Source organism: Vidua chalybeata, chromosome 6, assembly GCF_026979565.1.
Source record: "Vidua chalybeata isolate OUT-0048 chromosome 6, bVidCha1 merged haplotype, whole genome shotgun sequence".
Taxonomy (NCBI): Eukaryota; Metazoa; Chordata; class Aves; order Passeriformes; family Viduidae; genus Vidua; species Vidua chalybeata.
Genome location: NC_071535.1, coordinates 20929384 through 20946723, shown reverse-complemented (window position 1 = coordinate 20946723; position 17340 = coordinate 20929384). Strand labels below are relative to the sequence as shown.

The following is a 17340-nucleotide window of genomic DNA, read 5'->3' as shown; positions in this document are numbered from 1 at the left end:
TGCTAAAGACAAAGGTGTCTATATGCCAGTCCTAAGCTCTCTACAGCATGCAATTCCCTCTGGTTTATTTTAGTTTCGTTTAGTTTAGTTTATTTAAAACTGTATTTTAACGTCATATGTATGACATGTTTTCACCCTCCTTCTTGTTTTTGGAAAAGTACATTTAAAAAATAATGGAACTGTTTTGAACCTTGGGAGAAGCAGTTCAGTCTGGGAAAAGCTGCTGGGTGACAGGCTGTTCTAGCTGACCTTATTCTCTTAACCTTATTATATACCAAAGCACTGACTAACACTGTACCTTGTTAGCTTCTACTGGTGGAGGCAAAGCTGTCCTCTCTCTGGCAGGCACCCTGTACTGATAAATGCTAATCAAGTTTCCCCATTGGATCCAGTTTAAAAGATCTGTGATTTTTTAGCAGCACTGATTTTTCAGTTCTGAGTGCAGCAAAGTAATTAACAGCTAAGATTTAATAGGAAACAGAGAAAGTTGTACTTGCTCCTTTAAATAAGATGGAGTGCAAACTCTTCCTGGGCTTGAAGATAACTGGGTCTCTTTCTGGGATTCTAAAACTCAGAAACAATTGCTTTATTCTCATTTCTGTGGATTATAGTGGCCCTCTGCTTTTCTAGTAAAAGAAACAGCTGTGTAGGAAATAAGACTTTTCTCATATCTGTAGGGAGCAACATATCATGGAAACCATTATCCTTTAAGGGATTCCATCTTGGTTCTGAAGACACAAGAGCATTTAGAAAGACTCCATGTTTACCCAGATTAAATAAATTAATATGAATACAACAAAGGCGGCCTCTTCTGAAGTAAATCTAGTGGGAATGATGTTGAAACGTCACTTCTGACTATAAACTTCCCCTTGCCACCCAAGAGGAAAACTGCAATTGAAATCTGCCCTCTTCCTGCAGTGGTACTGCTAAATAAATGAGTCACCTGTGAACTACAGGGCAGTAAATACATCCACTGACATCTCATAAAACAATGCAGAGTGAAGTTCCAGTACTTTATGGTGTCACCAGAATCCTGTGATGTATTTATAGCTAGCTTCACAGGTTTTCCTTTTTTTCATTATTTATTTTTATGGTGTACTCTTAGAGTTTGGTTTTCTTGGCCCTTCTTATTTTTGCCTAAGGCAGTTTACCCACTGGTTTCCAGCAAAAGAAGGTTGGTAGGCAGAATGTAGAGCAAATCCCCATCAGAGGGGCAATGCACAGCCACTCTATTTCTCCTGTTCTGGGACTGTCCAGGCATTTTCTGTCTCTGGCCAGGGCAGTCTGAAGTGGTGTTCACCTTTGTATGTCCTACCAGTACCTAAGGTGGTACATCCGTATGTGGGGAAGGATTGGTGGCAGACTGAATGAGGAAAAGGATCAGTGACTTGTTTTGGAGCTTGGTAATTTATTGTCCATTGAGGGCTCTGCCTCCCAAGCAACCCAAGAGGTAGGTGGCCAGCATGAACAGGGGATTGAGTATGGAGAAGAGGATGTGGTGTGTTGGACTGTTAAAGGGGAATCAAAATCTGAAGGATGCTACCACAGTTTAGTCAAAGAAACAACCTCTTCTGTTTTCTTCTCTTTTAGTAACGGGGCAAATAGTTGCAGGACAGGGGCAAGGAGTGTATTCATGCAGTTGCCCTGCTCTTATCTCTAGAATTGCACTTTTTAAAACATATATATTTTCCACACAAAGTAATGAATTTTCCACTCCCACCTCCTGGAAAAGCAGCATTGAGTCCTCAATGTTTAAACCTGTAGCCCCTTTGACTGATCCTATAAAGTGTGATACGTTCTGTCCTTTTTGTAATGCTGTAGCCAGAGAAAACAGAAAGTAAAATGACTGGAGGCAGATCTTTGTTGCATTGCTCATAATTATCTGGGTCTGAAACTCATTCAGATTTCCTATATTTTACAGATCAGCTACTCAGTGATGTGTATTTAATACATGTCCTTCCCCCCTTCCCCTAAATCAGGCTCCCTACAGCTTAACTACACAATACATTTTTCAAAGTACTTTGTCTGTGGACTGTGTGAAAATTAGGACTTCTGTGATGAGGGATTCAAGGATGCTGACTCATGTGTCAGCAGTCCTTCAAGGGTGTTGTGACAGGTTATAGTCCCCCCTTCCCCCAAGTACATAGCAGCAGGGAGCTTCTTTTCCACAAAGACAGCATCCTTCTGGGTATCCCACCACATGTGTGGCAGTAACTTCAGTTTCCTCAACAAAACTCAAGGCCAGGAAAAGTTGTCTTGCACAGATAAAACTGCTCTGTGGCCCCTGTATGGCACTGCAAACTTGCCATCCAGGAGGCACCTGCACTACAGGTTACTCAGTCCTGTCTCCACCTGTGTGTCCCATTGTCAGGAAAGCTGATATTCACATTTTAAGGCTAGCAAATGGCCACCAAATCAGTCAAATAGTTTATACTAAAAGCATGTACTGCTTGGGATGGAGAATCTCAGTGTCTGTTCAGTTCCCATGTCTATCAGTCACTCACTGGCTCAACATGACTGAGCCTCTGTTTCCTTATCTACAGAATGGCAAAGTAATACCTAAAGCTGTTGAATGGCTTCATTAATAAAAGATTTTAAAGCACGCTGAGATTCTTAGGTAGCAGATGTTAAGATAAATGTGAAGATAATATTCTTGCTTTTCACAATCACTGATTAAACCCAGCAAAACAGCAAAGCATTTGTGGATGCTTTAGCCCCTGATTTAGATCACTTACACTATAAGTTACTAGAAAATAATTTACAAGCATATCAGTCTCAACTAATAGTATTAGGTGTGCAACTCAAGCTGATCATTACAAGTTACTGACATGCTGTACCAAATTGAGATCAATGACTGAAAACGCTGCACCTCAGCGTTAGGGAAATACTCGAGTCAAACAGCAGGTTTCAGAGGCGCATGCGTGCACACCTACAAACACGGTTCTAGAGGGGAAAACAAGAAAACTTACAGTCATAAACAATTTATTTGTTTGTATGAATAAATGAAAGGGGATGAGGGAGTGCAGTGCAAGGTGAGTCCTGGGGCTGGCTGGCTCCTTTTCTAAAGCTCCTTATTGACTCCCTGAGTGATCTTGTGTAAGTCACTTTGCTCCTGGTGCTTGCCTTCCCCAATGTGGCTGGGGATTTTTGCCATGCAAATTGATAGGCAGTAAATTACTAGATAAAGCTACTGCATTTGTTTATGAATTTATGGGCTGCAAACTCCGGCTGCATTCCTCACTCTCCGAGGATTAAGTGCAGATACACCTGTTTGGACTACACCTATTTTGCAGGAGCATTAAAAAAAAAAAGAAATTAAAACTCTGTAAGAGCCATAGGGAGTTTTAAAGAGCGCGATCATTCCTGGTTCTTCGTTTGCTCCTCAGCAGCTGCGGCCGCAGGACGAGCCCTGGGACAGGGCGGCGCGGCGGGACGGTGTTACTCCAGCGCATCCATTCCCGCGCCGCGGCCGAGGGCTCCCCGCGCCGGCTGCCCCCGAGGAGCAGCGGGACGGCGGCACGGGCGGAGGTCCCGTCCCCGCACGGGCGGAGGTCCCGTCCCCGGGCTGGGCGCGTTTCGGCGGGGGCCGCTCGGAGCAGGCGGCGGCCGTGGGCGCGGCGGGGCGGCGGCGAATGCCGGGCTCCGGTTCCCGGCGCGGCGGCTCCGGCAGCCGGGTGTTCCCGGGGGCCGGGGGCGCGCGGGACCGCACGAGCGCATGAATGGCGGGGGCGGTGCCGCGCCCCGGCCCCGCCTCCCCCCGGAGCCGGCCAGTCCCTCTGCGCAGCGCTGCCGCCGCTCCCATTGGCTCGCCGGCGCCGGGACATTTGCATGCGGCTCGCCCATTGGCGGAGTCGCTTCCCCGGCTGCGCTTCACCTGCGCCGCCGAGTTGGCCGCACTTGGCGCCGGCCGCCCGCAGCCGCCCCCGGCTCCGCTCGCCCCGCGCCCGGACCGGACCGGACCCGGACCGCGCCGCCCGCCCCGGCTGCTCCGACGCGGCAGGAAAAGACCTGGCGATGTGCTCGACGGCTGCGCAGGGTTAATCGGCTTGAGCCCTCGGTCGCCTGGATTCCGTGGAAGGAGGATGACAATCTAGATCGCTGTGTGTGTGTGCGTGTGTGTATGCGCGGGTGTGCGTGTCCTGGCAGTTCTGCATTGCAACACTTGCTAGTGGAGAAGCAAGAGAAAGCCCCCGGAATTGGGATTAAAAAAAAAATCAAAAATTTACCTGGGGTCCCTGGCTTATTTCTTCTTTTTCTTTTTTAATAGTCCCTCTCAGCAAAGTGAGAGACAGGGATCGCAGGCAGGGAAAAGTCCTCAAGGACCCCGTGATCCTGGAGGAACCTGAACAGGACCCTCGTGCGGACATGTGCGGCTTTCCTGCGCACTCCTGGAGGCTCGGTACGGCCGCGGGGTTCCTGCCACAGTAGATCCAGCCCTGGGAAACGGCGCGTCTTATTCGTCTCTGTGTGGTTACTAACCTTCCCCCATCCCTCCCCTTCCCTGCCAGCACTCGCTCTCGCACACACACTGTCTCTTTTCTTCTTGGGCACACACACGCACTCCCCTAGAGCCTCGGAAGCGACTCTCCTTTCTGCTAGCATGGGTCCCCTGGCATCATGAACGTTATTCTCTCTCCCTGGCTGGAATTCAGACTGCCCGTCTGTAGGTGTCTTGTGCCTTGACCATGCACCTGAGAATAGACCCCAGCATTTGCCCGGGACGCCGCCCCGCCTGGACCCTGTGGATGTGCTCCCTCTTTTGGGGATGTATCGTCAGCTCTGTGTGGAGTTCCTCTAACGTGGCTTCTTCTGCCTCCTCTTCCTCGTCTGTTTCTCAGGCTCAGTATGAGCATCACTTCCACGGCAGCAAGCACCACTCTGTGCCTATCTCTATCTACCGCTCCCCTGTCTCCCTCCGAGGAGGACACGGTGGGTTCCCACTCTTGTTTCTTTCTAACCTATTTGCAGAGTAGTTGGAGCAGCAGAGGGGGAGCAGGGACCATGGCTGTGTCTCCGGGGGAGGGGGGTCCTCCCTGCCCCTCATATTTCTGCCCCCTCCCCATTAACCCTCCGCTCCTCCCCTGCCCCCGAGCCGAGCCTAGGGCTGAGGACGCACCGCTTTGAGAGCCAACTTCCCCGGCCGGTGTGGTCCAGCAGGACGGAGGGTGGGGGCCGGGGCGGGCTCGGGTCTCTCCGTGTCAGACGGCAGCGCCGAACAGCTCGGGACGGCGGAAGGGCATCCGCTCCTGTCCCGCTGGGATCCTGCGACGGGGAATCGCTAACTCTCTGGCTTGCAGCGGCTGACACGGTCATTGCAGCAGCGCATCTTCCCCGCCGGCCACCCTCGTTTCCCGGTCGCCCAGCTGCGGGAGGGCCAGCCGGGAGCTTGGGGAATTGCCGCCGCCGCTCCTCCCCTGCCTGCGCGCTCGCTGCGTTCCTGGGTGAGCATAGAAAGGGGCGTACAAAGGAAAAGGCGAGGTCTCATTCCTGCTCCTGGCTTCCTGCTTGGTATCTGGTAGTGTCTTCCTGGGAAACCCTGGTTCAGGAAATAATAGGGAGTAGGTTTTCACTCTGGCAGCAAGGGAGAAGGGGAAGAGGGTGTCTGAGAGATGCCGAGAGAGAGAGGGAGGGCCCTGAAATGCTGAGCAGTGCTCAGCAGCTGGACCTACACAGCCTCTTAACCTCTTAACCAGCTCTCTCAAGTCTCCCCACCCTGACAGGAGTTGGCCTAGGCCTGTCTGACATGGGGGCTTTTCCTCATCTCCACCTTCTCCTGTATCTTGTCCTTGTCCCTTAGCTTCTGTTTTCAGTCACATCAGCTGGGAGAGGCAGGCAGGCCAAGGCCTGGCCCATTCCCTCCAGGGCTGCAGGTCAGGGTCAGGTCTGGCCTTCCATCATAGGAGTATTCACCTAGAGATTCACATTTGGGCCGGAAGAAGAAGAACCAGTGTCAGAAATGAGGCATAGGAACACTTCGAAGGAGAGGGAAGGGAAGGAAGGAAGAGCCCTGTCACGGCTGGTGCCGCATGACATGGCTGCAGCAGAGACTTTGAGGATGTGCTGGCAGGGCTGTGTCAGGGTTACGAGGCTATTGAAACCTGAAGCACTCCAGATAAGTGCTCAGACGACCAGCAGAGCAGTCTGAAGGGTTCAAATGGCACAGCGATGAATGGAACTCCAACGAAATCTCCAGGTACCTTGGCAGAGCTGTGGAAGAAGCTCAGTATTGCGGGTCTGAGCCAAGGTGCGTTGGAGAGGGAAAGGGCTCAGGAACACAGCCAGGAGGCAGATGCTGCAGGTCACAGCTGAGCACCAGCGGAGCAGGGCTGTGCTAGCAGAAGGTGCTCTGGCAGAGCTGCTGGAGGGCATTGGAAGAGGGTGAGAAGCAGCTCTGCAAGGTGGGTCGTCGATGCTCTGGCAGTGCGGGAGGGGGAGCCCAGGGCACTGCAGAAGAGCACCGTGCTGCAGAGGCGACGGCTCAGGACTGAAGTGACACTGGGTGCAGTAGGTTGAGTGGGAGGTGTTCAGCCATTTCTGCAGATACAAGTGGTACTATCAGCCTATCAAACTCCCACTTCTGCTCCAAAGTTCACATCCATCCTAAAATGCTAGAGAAACATTCAGGCCCCACATGGGAAGGGAATCAATGCCATGCCAGACATCAAGACCATCTGTTAAGCACCACCCATGTGAAACTCAGTTATGGGTTATTAATCACTAGCAGCAGGAGCCCAGTTATTTGCAGCAATGCTTGAGGACCATCTGAGAGAGTCCCTGTTGTGCTAAAGCAAGAAATATGAGGGATCAGCCAGTCACTGCCCCAAAAGGTTTTCAACACCCCGGCTTCTGTAGCTTAGTTCTGTGATGAAAGGGGATAGCAAACTCTGGCTTGTAGGTCACTTGTGAGGAAAAGAGAGAAGGATGTCACAAAATGTGATAGTGTTTGGTTTTGCTGTTATAGTCAGACAGTAGTCTGTGTGAGCGTCTAGAGTGTGTTTCCTGGTCAAGAAATGATAGCTCTGTTCTCCTTGATGGCTTTTCCATCTGCCCTGAAAGTCAAGCGAAGCCTCATTTAAGAGTCGGGAGCAAAAGCAGTTATCAACTTCAGTGAGAAACAGGCAATTTTTTTTATGTCCCCATTGCAGAAAGGAAACAAGGGAAATAGAGAATTCAGGGAGCTCAGGCTAATGCATAAGTCAATGTGAGTTGTTTGGTTTTTTTGTGGGATTTTTTTAGTTGTTGTTTTTTTTTTCTTTCCTAATCATGCCTTGTAGCAAAGCTGTCATAAAAACATCCTTTGGCCATGAATAAGGGGGTGAATGGGGTGGACAGAGAGAGAGAGATTGAGAGAGGGAGAGGAAGAAGAGACCACAAAGACAGCTGGTCTTGGAAACATGCATGGTTTATTTTTGTGTGTTCTTTCACTGTTGCACAACAGAGGCCCTTGGAACTTGGATCTGTAACAGCGTTGAGGAGTCAGATTCCAAGGAGGCTGTGCACTCCCTGTGTTTCCTGGGATTTTGATTATTTGTTTTTTCTATAGAGAAATAAGAAATTAATTTTGCTTGCTGCCCTGCTTGGTGGCTACATTAATACTGGTTTTGGAAGGAATCAGATTAGGATCATGGCCGCCCTGCTGTGTTGTCTTTCAGCCCCACAGTGCTGACCACTGGGACTCAGTCTTGTATTTAAACATATTTTCCTTTTTTCTCCTATATCCCAGTGGATTTCAATCTGTTTGAAGAAGCAAATTAATATCTAGCACAGAGGAAAAATAAATGGCTCATGATAGTGAGTACTTGTTTGGAGCCTGTGTCTTAGTGCTCCTTTAAAATCAGTGGAATACCTTCTTGTGGCTTACCTTGAGCAGGACCAGACCCAGATCTGGCAGTCGCTACTGTGCTGGTGTTACAAGAGTTAATTCTGAAATCACTGAGCTGGTGCTTTAGGGTAGTTGGGCTGCAACCTGCAAATGCAAAACTTGGCACAGCGCATCTTCTCAAGGAGAAAGTCTTTCTAGCAGGTTTACCTCCTTGTCAGCAGAGGAATGAGCCTGGCCGGGCAGGGGACTTCAGCAAGTTAAAACAAATCTTTTTTCCATGTGAGGACCTTCCTAGACTAGCAGAATCTTTATCCCTGAGTAATAGGAAGGGAAACCCTTGATTTTGTTTCACTAGGGGCTTGTGAAACAGAGGGGGGAACAAAGTTGGGGCTGTGTTTATTGAAGGTTCGCATGTGCTGAATCCTCCTGTCTCCCTTGGGCTATTTAGCGCTGTTCTGGGTCAGCTGCTTTGCTGGAGCCTGCAGCAGTGACTTCACAGCCCCTCTTTCCACATCCTCATTGCCTCAGCTGATGAATAATGTGTGCCTCTAGTTGACAGATAAAATGAAGGGATTTTGTGCCTTTTTGGTCTTAGTGGTGAATTAATTAATTTACTTTCTCTTTTTCTCCTCCAGCTGTTTGTTCCCTGGCTGTCCTTAATGGCTGTGGAGCAGGGGTGCTCAGAGGTGATGTGTGATGCCTTGATTGCCCCTGCCTGCAGGGTCTGCTCTGCAGCTATGGGAGCAATGGTGGGCACAGATAGTTTCTCTTCATTTTCACTTTGTGGGGCCTAGGCTGGCTCGGCTGTTGCACTAGTCATAGGAAGAAGTGTGGGTCTGTTGTGAGGACTGATAATGAGCAATCACCAGATCTTGTGGGTATAACTCTCAGGCCTGAATCAAATCTTAGACGTCCTGTTATTTATATGAAGCATTTCCTTCTCTTACATCTTTTTTAAAATTAGCAAATGAGAGTGAATGCTTGGACAAATCAAGAGAGTGTTTCCATAAGATAGGCAGGTATTCTGCAAACCAGCGTCAAAGATTGCCACACATCTCTAGAGGTGTACCCTTTTTAAAATACATATGTCCTTGCTGCTCCTCCAGTGTGACCTATTCCTCGTTTCAAGATTCTATGTTCTTGCAATCCTGCCTTTTCATTATGATAGGAAACAGATTCCCCATCCTTGGCACTGCCCATTCCCCAGTACAAAGCAGGACCTTTCCCGTTACTCCTTTACCAGGAGATTACTTTGAGCAAAGATTGATAGCTTTAACAAAATGGGAAAAATCGCTCTGTACAAAGCAGTCAGCGATCCAGCAAAACTAACTTCACTCTGAGCTGAAATTAAGGTTGCAATTAAGTTCTGCAAAGGTGAAAAGCTAGTAGTCTGTCTACTTTCTGTGGCTTGCCTTTATTCTCATATCAACAATGAAGCCTAATTTTTTGGCAAAGACTAGTGCTGGTGTGTGCTCAGATGTTTACATTGCCTTCCTCAGAGATGCTATAATGATTAATTATTTTTAAAAGAAATCTCCTTAAATTATCTCAAGCTGGCTATCCAGAAATCAAAGCATCCAAACTAACTCACTTGGAGTTTTAAGTGATCATATCTGGGCTTTTCCCTCCCTGTGCTGACTCTGTAGCTCTTCTGAGAAAGCACAGTTTTCAGTAGTTGAATACAGAAAAAATCTGATATTTACAAAGGCTGTTTCCTCAAAATTACATTGCTATTTGACTTGTCCTTTCCATGCTTTTCTATGAAACAGTTTCTGATTAGATGCTTTGACTTCTCATTCTGTGCACTGTATTAACTGTTCTCAACTTGGAATAGTTTGCATTGATCTCCAAAACTGATGTCAAAGTCTGTTCACCTGGTACTTGTTCTTAGGAGATCCCAATGATCTTATGAGATCTGGAACATGAGAAACTTATTGTTGAGCTGTCAGTCTTATTTACTATATGTCTCTGTGTCTTTGAAACATTGCTCAGATCTATACTGCTGAAGGTATAGTCTCTTAAGACGTGTTAAAAAGCCTCCTCTGAAAGCTATGTTGTGCTTGCTCAGTATCTCATAGCACATTTTGCAAAAGGGGGAATGTTAGTCCTAGTCAGAATTAGATCAGGACTTTCTTCCTTCTTGTATTTCCTTTGCAATTCAGACTGGAGAGAGGTTTCTTTTCTTTATTGTTTCTGCTTTTGGCTAATGCAGCCCTGACTTTTCAAGCAACTGCCACATTCTGCTGCAGAGGCGATGAGTACATTTCAAAAACAGATGACAGATCCTGCTGTATGTTTTGTATAGGTATTGATGTTGTAAAGAATATATGGTTATGTGATATCAGCTATGTAGTGACAATACTGCAGAATGAGAATGTTACCTTTCATAATATTTCTACATTTAAAAATATACATTTTTTTTTCTTAATAATTATGGCTAGTTTTCCCTTGTTGTTTTCTTTTTCTTTCTCTTCTTTTGCCATGTTGGCAAAAAAATTTCACGGCATGAAAATTTATGCTTGAACAGTATTATGACATCCACTGGATTATTATATATTGTGCTGTTGGGAGCTCCAAATTCATAAAACATCTCACTAGAAGGAGGAAAATGCACCTAGTTAGTGTAATGTGGCAATACTGACAAAAACTTAATAGTCTTCAACTGGTGGTGGGGAAGTTTCATGGTTTGCCATACAGAAGGTAACTGAATAAAGAGCTGGAGCTTCTAAGTGCAAGGAGTATAAATTTTGTCTGGGAAGTGCAAAGGATGACCATTCATCTGATTTTTTTTCTTTTCCATGTGCTGTGCTTTAAGAAGACCAGCTCTCTGTGTAGCTGCCCCAGATGACAGTCCTGTGCTGATTGGCTGCCTTTTTTTTTTTTTTTTTAAATTTTTTTTTTTTTTGTGTTTGTTTTTGCACTTCTGTCCTGTAACCTCTGTACACAAGACAACATGCAGTTGACTGATGGCTCTGATTTGTTGTATGACCTTGACAAGACATTACTTTACTTTCTGACTTGTTTTCCTCATCTGTGCAATTAAAAGAAAACCATTTATTCACCTAGGTGAGGTGAGCAGTTCTGGTGCATCTGTGTGCTTTGAGATCCCTGGCAGGGAGCCACAGAAATGAATGAAACCCCAGTTTCGGCTTCAGATGTGAGAGAACCTTAAAAGAACAGCCTGCTTGTATCTCTTCTTGAAGGACAAGCAAGACACATCAAATTCTGAACATAGATCCTTGTAGTGTTTTCTTTCCCTTATGGCTTTAAAGCCTGGACAGGCTCTAGTGCCAAATGCTAGCACTGGTGTTTCTGAGGGAGCAGGACAGCATTTTGGCAGAGTGCTGGCTATACCAAACTCCAGAGAGCCACTGGAGCCAAGGACCTGTGATTCACCCTGGCTCTCTCACCACTCTTGCCTATTGCTTCTCTTGCATTCTGTATGTGTGCGTTGTTTTTGCACATTAAAACAACTACTTATATCCCTGAGTTACTTTCCCCCAAACTATGAATTTAAAGTACTTCCAAAACTGTCTTTTAGAATTTGAATATAATTATATGCTTTGGGTGTAAATTGTGGTTTTTGCTACATAAGAAACTAATGGAAATGATCTGCCTGTTCCTGTAGTTTACAGATTATACGCTTTATATCTGGGGATGTATATTTAGGCTGCTTTTCTGTATGGTGTATTAAGATGAAAATGAAGTTAGTGTGAGCTATAGTGGTTGCAAAGCATGAATAGTGGGGCTGATAAAGGACATTACTAGATTGATCGAGTGCTAAAGTTTACTTTATCATTTCTTACTTTTGCATATTTCATCTTTTTGCATTCGTGATGATGGAGGGCAGAAGAAGGGGAAATATTTTACAATCTGCAGAGGGTCTTGTGTCTGCAGAAGATCAAGAAACAGGGTGAATGAATCAGAAAGATGTAAAAATATTGCTAAAAAAAGACCCTTTACTTATTCTGTGAATACCACATGGTAAAGTGTGAGGGAAGACTTTGTTTTCCAGAGGGCTCAGGAAGAGAGTACCATCAGTTTAGTCAGCAGTCCAGGCTCCATTTAATAACTTCAGAGGGAATCAGTTTCTTTGCTATCCTCGGAACTTGATTTTGAATTTAGAATAAATTCAGCGTATTAATTAGGTCAAATTACTGGAAGATTATTAATCTGCATTAATCGGGTCAAATTATTGGAAGATTATAAATCTAAATTAAGAAGATCAAATTATTGAAAGGGGTGAGGAGCTGAAGTTTGGATTTTTTTCAAAAAGTTCAGTCTTTAACATCATGCTGCATGACAAGAACTGACTTTCTGGACATGTTTGGTGAACCCTTTGTTTTCTTGCTCATCTGCTACACTGCCCAGTGAGGGTTTTCATGGTGTCCTGTCATGGCTGGATCTTGCAGTTACAGCAGCCTGCTGCTCCTGCTCTACCAGTTTGCTTAATAACTCCAGCCAGTGGAGACTTTACAGGGGTAATGTCTGGAAATATTTTCTGTCCAGCTGGTTCTGCGTGTTTGCTGTTTCAGCTACCAATGTTTCAGTGCACAGAAGTCCTTCTTTTCTGATAAAGACTTCAACCATGAGCACGAGGACAAAGCATCAGAGTATGGAAATCCCCTGAGTAGCATTGGGAAGTCAAATACAGGGTGGTTAAGGGAGAGAACACATAAAAGATCCAATAGACCTGAATTTGTTGAAGAAATTCAAGTGTTTCTGGGTAAGAGAATTAATAAAAACAGAAAAAAAAAAAGAAAAAGAGAAAAAAAGAAGGACCTGATTAATTTTATTTGGGTGTTACATTGACTGGACTACACATAGAAAATAGGTTCTCCCAAGGTCTCTACTTGGCTTCTACTCTGGAAAGATTCACACTGTCTGATTTAACATGTAGGAATTCCTGTGTTTATTGCATTAAAGCCTTCATCTTTTGTAACTTCCTGAGTTATGGTGATCATGTGGGACAGTTTCACTCCAAAGATTCTTGGAGCTTGCAGTCATATAGGCATGTTTTCTTACAAGCACTGTTGATCTTTTAGTATCTGGTGAAATGAAAGTGATAACAGTAGGTTGAAACCTGACTTTTTTCCTTTATTTGTTCTTGATTTACTTGTCTAATGGTAGCTTATCTGTAGCTTATCTCAGCTTTTCTCATATTCTGATTATTCTGCTGCTAATGATGATGTTCTGTGCTTCCACAGGAGAGTCTGTCATTCTCTGATGTTCACTGAGTACAGTGTTTAGGAATGCTGGTGGCCTGGATAGGACCTAGAGTAATCCTCAGTTTATGTGGCCTACATTTAGTCACGTGCTTGTGTAACCTGTCTGTGGCATGACCTCTGCTCCCCCAATGTCATCTTCACTTTGTAGCTTAGTAGTGAATGCCAAAGCTATTCTAAGTTTCCCTGATCTTGCTCCCCTGTCTACAGTTCAGCATATTTCTGTCAGTGTAAGTTTGGAAGATACTGATGGCTTTGAATGCCTTTTCACTTTTTATTATCTCACCATGGAGCCTGCTCTCTTTCCTCTCCCCTCATGCATTCAGAGGCAGTTCATTAGAGGCAAGGAGAAGACAAAGAAATTAATATTCCTTGAGAAATATATTCAGCACCTTATAAAGGCTTGAAGAAGAGAAACAGAGCAGAGAATTCTTACTAACTTATTTTCAATTTTTTTTTTTTTCATGGAGAATCTGGAGACAAAAAGTGTCTGTGCCATACAAACATCCATTTACCTTGTAACTTATTTTTCTGACACTAGACACTATGAACATGCCAGGATTGCAGTAGGCTGGAACAGAATAAGGTGATGTGGGTACCTGTCCTTCAGAATTGATATGCATTTGCTTTGTATAAAAAGAATATATCTTGTAACCAAATATCAACGTGGCAAATTCTGCTCAGATGGCAGGGTGGGAAATTCTGCCAGCGGTGTGTATCAAAGCTTAATTCGATTCAGGTAATTGTTATTTCAGACAGGTTAATTCCTACTTAACAAGCCATATACTTGGCTACTTTTCCTGGCCCAGTCATTAGGAAATACACACTGGCAAAATGAGTAGCCTCCCCTACTGGTCTAATTAATACTTGATAACTGTTTGAAAAATGGTCAAAACCTGAGCCTTTTGTGCATTCCTTGATGAGAAATTTTTTCACTGATGTCATTGAAGCCATATTCCAGTTGTTAATGAGCAGTGCTGAAGAGGTTTTTCCTCAGCAACAGCATGGAACAGAGCTGAAGACAAGAACCCCCCCAAACATTTTCCATAGCTCTGCTCCTGGCTTAGCTCGATATGCTGGATGATGAATCATGCATTGCCAGGTGATTCAGTTTCTCTATGCTGTAGTGCAAAAATATGATGATTTTTTAAAATCTTGTTAGATCCTGACATAACGTGTGAAAGGAGAAGAACTATGTTGTTAGGTTTTTCCCCCAACATTCTGGAAACGTATCTTCAAACTTCAGCCAGCATATTTGGTTCTTGGAATTGAGGGAACATCACAGTGGTATGGCTCCTGGTACTCTCTTTGGAAGAAGTCCTGCGAAGGATGGGTGCCTTTTTAGGAAGCCAGTTCTGCAAAGAAATACTGATTCTCATCCTAAGAATACATTGTCAGAAGCATGGGCAATGCCTGGGCTCTGTGATTAGATGCACTGTGTTGTTTCAGTCCTTTCTTTGTGAGAGCAGTTCCTATTGCTGGTGATGGTTTCATTTACTGCTTCAAGGAGCATTGTGGACATGCATTTCTCTTCACTGGTTTTAGAAATCTGAGGGGATTTTTTAGACCAGTGACCCAAAAGCTGACTGTATACCCTAGCCTCTACTTTCATTGTCCTTGTTGGCTGTCTTCTGCTTCTCTCACAAGTTAGATTTTGTCTGCAACTGTTCAATCAATTCATTTTATCAAAAATCGTGAACAAAATTATTGAGGTTATTTCAGCAATCAAGGGAAAGAAGAGGGAGGGAGAAAAGAGGAGGAAGATGGAAATTAAGCTGAAGTGTAAATTCATTCCCATTCTTTCTTTCTCTTTAATCAGAAGTAAAGGAGGGAAGCATTAGAAGAGCCATTAAAGTCCCAAGTAATTCTCAAGAAAAGAGACAGGCAATTTGAAGCTAGAGGAAAAAATACACCAAATAAACAGGACAGGAAGGAACAGTATCAGAGCTCAGCAAAGGGGCTGCTCTGTTGGCTCCTCTTCATCTGAGCTGGAGTTTGAAGTGCTCTGAAGAAGGCTGTGGGATATGCATCTTGTTCACCAGAGCCCCAAGCTGCTGATGTTCAATATACAGTGGTCTTTTAGCCACACACTTTTTTGACCTTGGATCTAGATTTTGGAGTTTTCTATATGTTTCAGAAGTCCAGTTACTGTGATGATTGAATCACACATTTAGCTTTATTTTTTTCTTTTTTTTTCCTTTTTTTTCTGTTTTTCTTTTTTTCACCACGTGTTTTTAGAAGTCTTATTGTCAATATCTAGAACAAGACATTAATAAATTTAACTTATTGCCTATCAGTCTAAAGACTCAAGGCACATTTTTTTGTGGAGGGAGAAGGGCTGGATTTTGCTGCTGCTTGGCAGGAGGAGAGCTGTGCAGCGCTTTATTTGTGTTGCTAAGAAGGTTACTAGGACAGGCCCAGGTAAAGGCAGGGCTGTGTGGCAGTCAGCAGTGGTGCCTCTGGGTGTGTGCTTGCCCTGTCTGTGCTCCTCTGTTACACAACAAGAGCCTAAGAGGAGCAGTTTGTTCAAATGCAATGCTTCAATAGTGGGCATTTTTGCCAGGGCACCTCTCCATGTGTACATAGGGATATGCGCAGTATATTTCTCCTTGGGGAAACTTGCTTCTCTTCAGAAGCAGTGTTTGGTTTTTAGACTTCTGCTGAGGTTCGGGATGATGCTTAGTTCATGTCCATAAGAGAGCTGAGTTCAGGTTCAGGAAAAGACTAGGGGCTCTGTGTGGAGAGTGTTTCCCTCTAAATACTGTGTAGAGACAAAGCAGTCATATCTGCAGGAGCTCTTTCTTTTATCCAATTTCACTGCCTGAGCAACCATTCTACAGCAACCCTTTTCTATAACCTTGTTGAATTCCTGGATTCAAGGGCATCTACTAGAGAGCATGATTCAATCCCTGGCCTTCGTGTAGCTGAACTTGACAATGTTTAAAGAGGTCCTAGTTAGTTAAGAAGCTTAAAATATGGCAACAAAGTCCCTGACGTATTATAATATTGCAATGTCATCATTTTATACTGCAGTGCTAATGATTTCTAATTATTTGTAAAATAAATTATTTATAAATAAAATAAGGATTAAAATAATTGATTATTCTTACCTACATGGTCCTCAAACAAAAAAAAATGCAATGGGTGACTGTTGTAAAAGACAAGATTTCTCTTATCTTTGCTGTTTTACTTCACCCTTGCTTTGCATGTGTTTGCATGGATCACAGAAAAACGGTGCAATTATTCTAAAAGAATTTGTGGGAAAGTTTTAGGATCCTGATGTGCAAACCTAGACTCTGTAAGTTCATGGACAAGACTGTACTATTTGAAAATCATTTGGAGTCTTATAGTCTATAGTTTTGTAGGCTACAGTCTTACAGTAGCAAAGATTCAGGAACTAAAAAAGATTTTTGGTTCAAATTACAGATGAGTCATGGACTCTGTCAGTAATCTCTGAGGACAAGGCTTGGAAAATGTGTGAGTGAATGTAGAAATTCACTGATAAAGAAATTCCCCTTTAGAGTTGAGGTAAGCAAGGGACTAAACTGTCCCAGAATGCTGAGCTGCAGATAAACTCACAGTACAATCAATGATGTGTCAGCACTAGTTTTGGTTAGATGTTGATACACAATTTGAAGAGACATATCCAACCTGAAGGAAAAAATTAATCACAGAAGATTATAAGAATTTCTGTATACACTGGACCATCTGGTCTGGTATTCTGTCTCTTGACTGTGGCCAGTGCCAGATGCTACAGATGGATGCAAATAACCTCTTTGATATGTTTAATTGTATATCCCAAGGGAGGGTTGTAATTTTTTTTCCTTGACCTCACAAATGGTGATCACCTTATGCTGTAAAGAACTGAGAAGGGGACTCACTGTAGTTTTGTTATATTATAATATTTCATATGCTGTTCTGTATTAGTAAATCTTTTTCTTTTGCTAACTTTTTCCTTAGCTATTTTTAAATTGCCATCTCAAAGCATTTTATGCAGCTTCTTAGACCATCACAGCACTGATAAGAGGGCAAGCAACCAGTTTTTGTATTTCTTATTCTATGATGAGAAAATGGGACATGGAGAGGTAAAGCAATTTGCTGAGTCAGAAACTGTTGCCACATTTAAACAGCCCGAGTTCTGCTGAAATCCCAGGGTATGCTGCTTTCTGTCGCCTCAGTCCAGGTTATCAGGGTGCCTGATTGGAAGCACCTAACAGGCTTTGGAGGTTAATAGAATTTAGGTTTTCTGAATGTGGCTGTGCACAAAGTCAAAGCTGACAGTACAACCTGGCA

General features: G+C 44.4%; 1 protein-coding gene across 2 annotated transcripts in view; it reads left to right on the top strand.

Annotated features, from left to right (window-relative positions):
- NRXN3 (neurexin 3) overlaps positions 1–17340 on the top strand; it is a 751638-nt gene that overhangs the window by 393867 nt on the left and 340431 nt on the right. The window contains exon 1 of one of the 2 annotated variants that reach the window (XM_053944976.1): positions 4373–4929. The exons of the other annotated variant lie outside the window; for it this stretch is intronic. Coding sequence (XP_053800951.1) covers positions 4686–4929 — 244 coding nt within the window. The 5' untranslated portion in view covers positions 4373–4685. Of the gene's footprint in view, positions 1–4372; positions 4930–17340 lie in introns of those variants that run through there. 2 annotated transcript variants of the gene reach the window in all.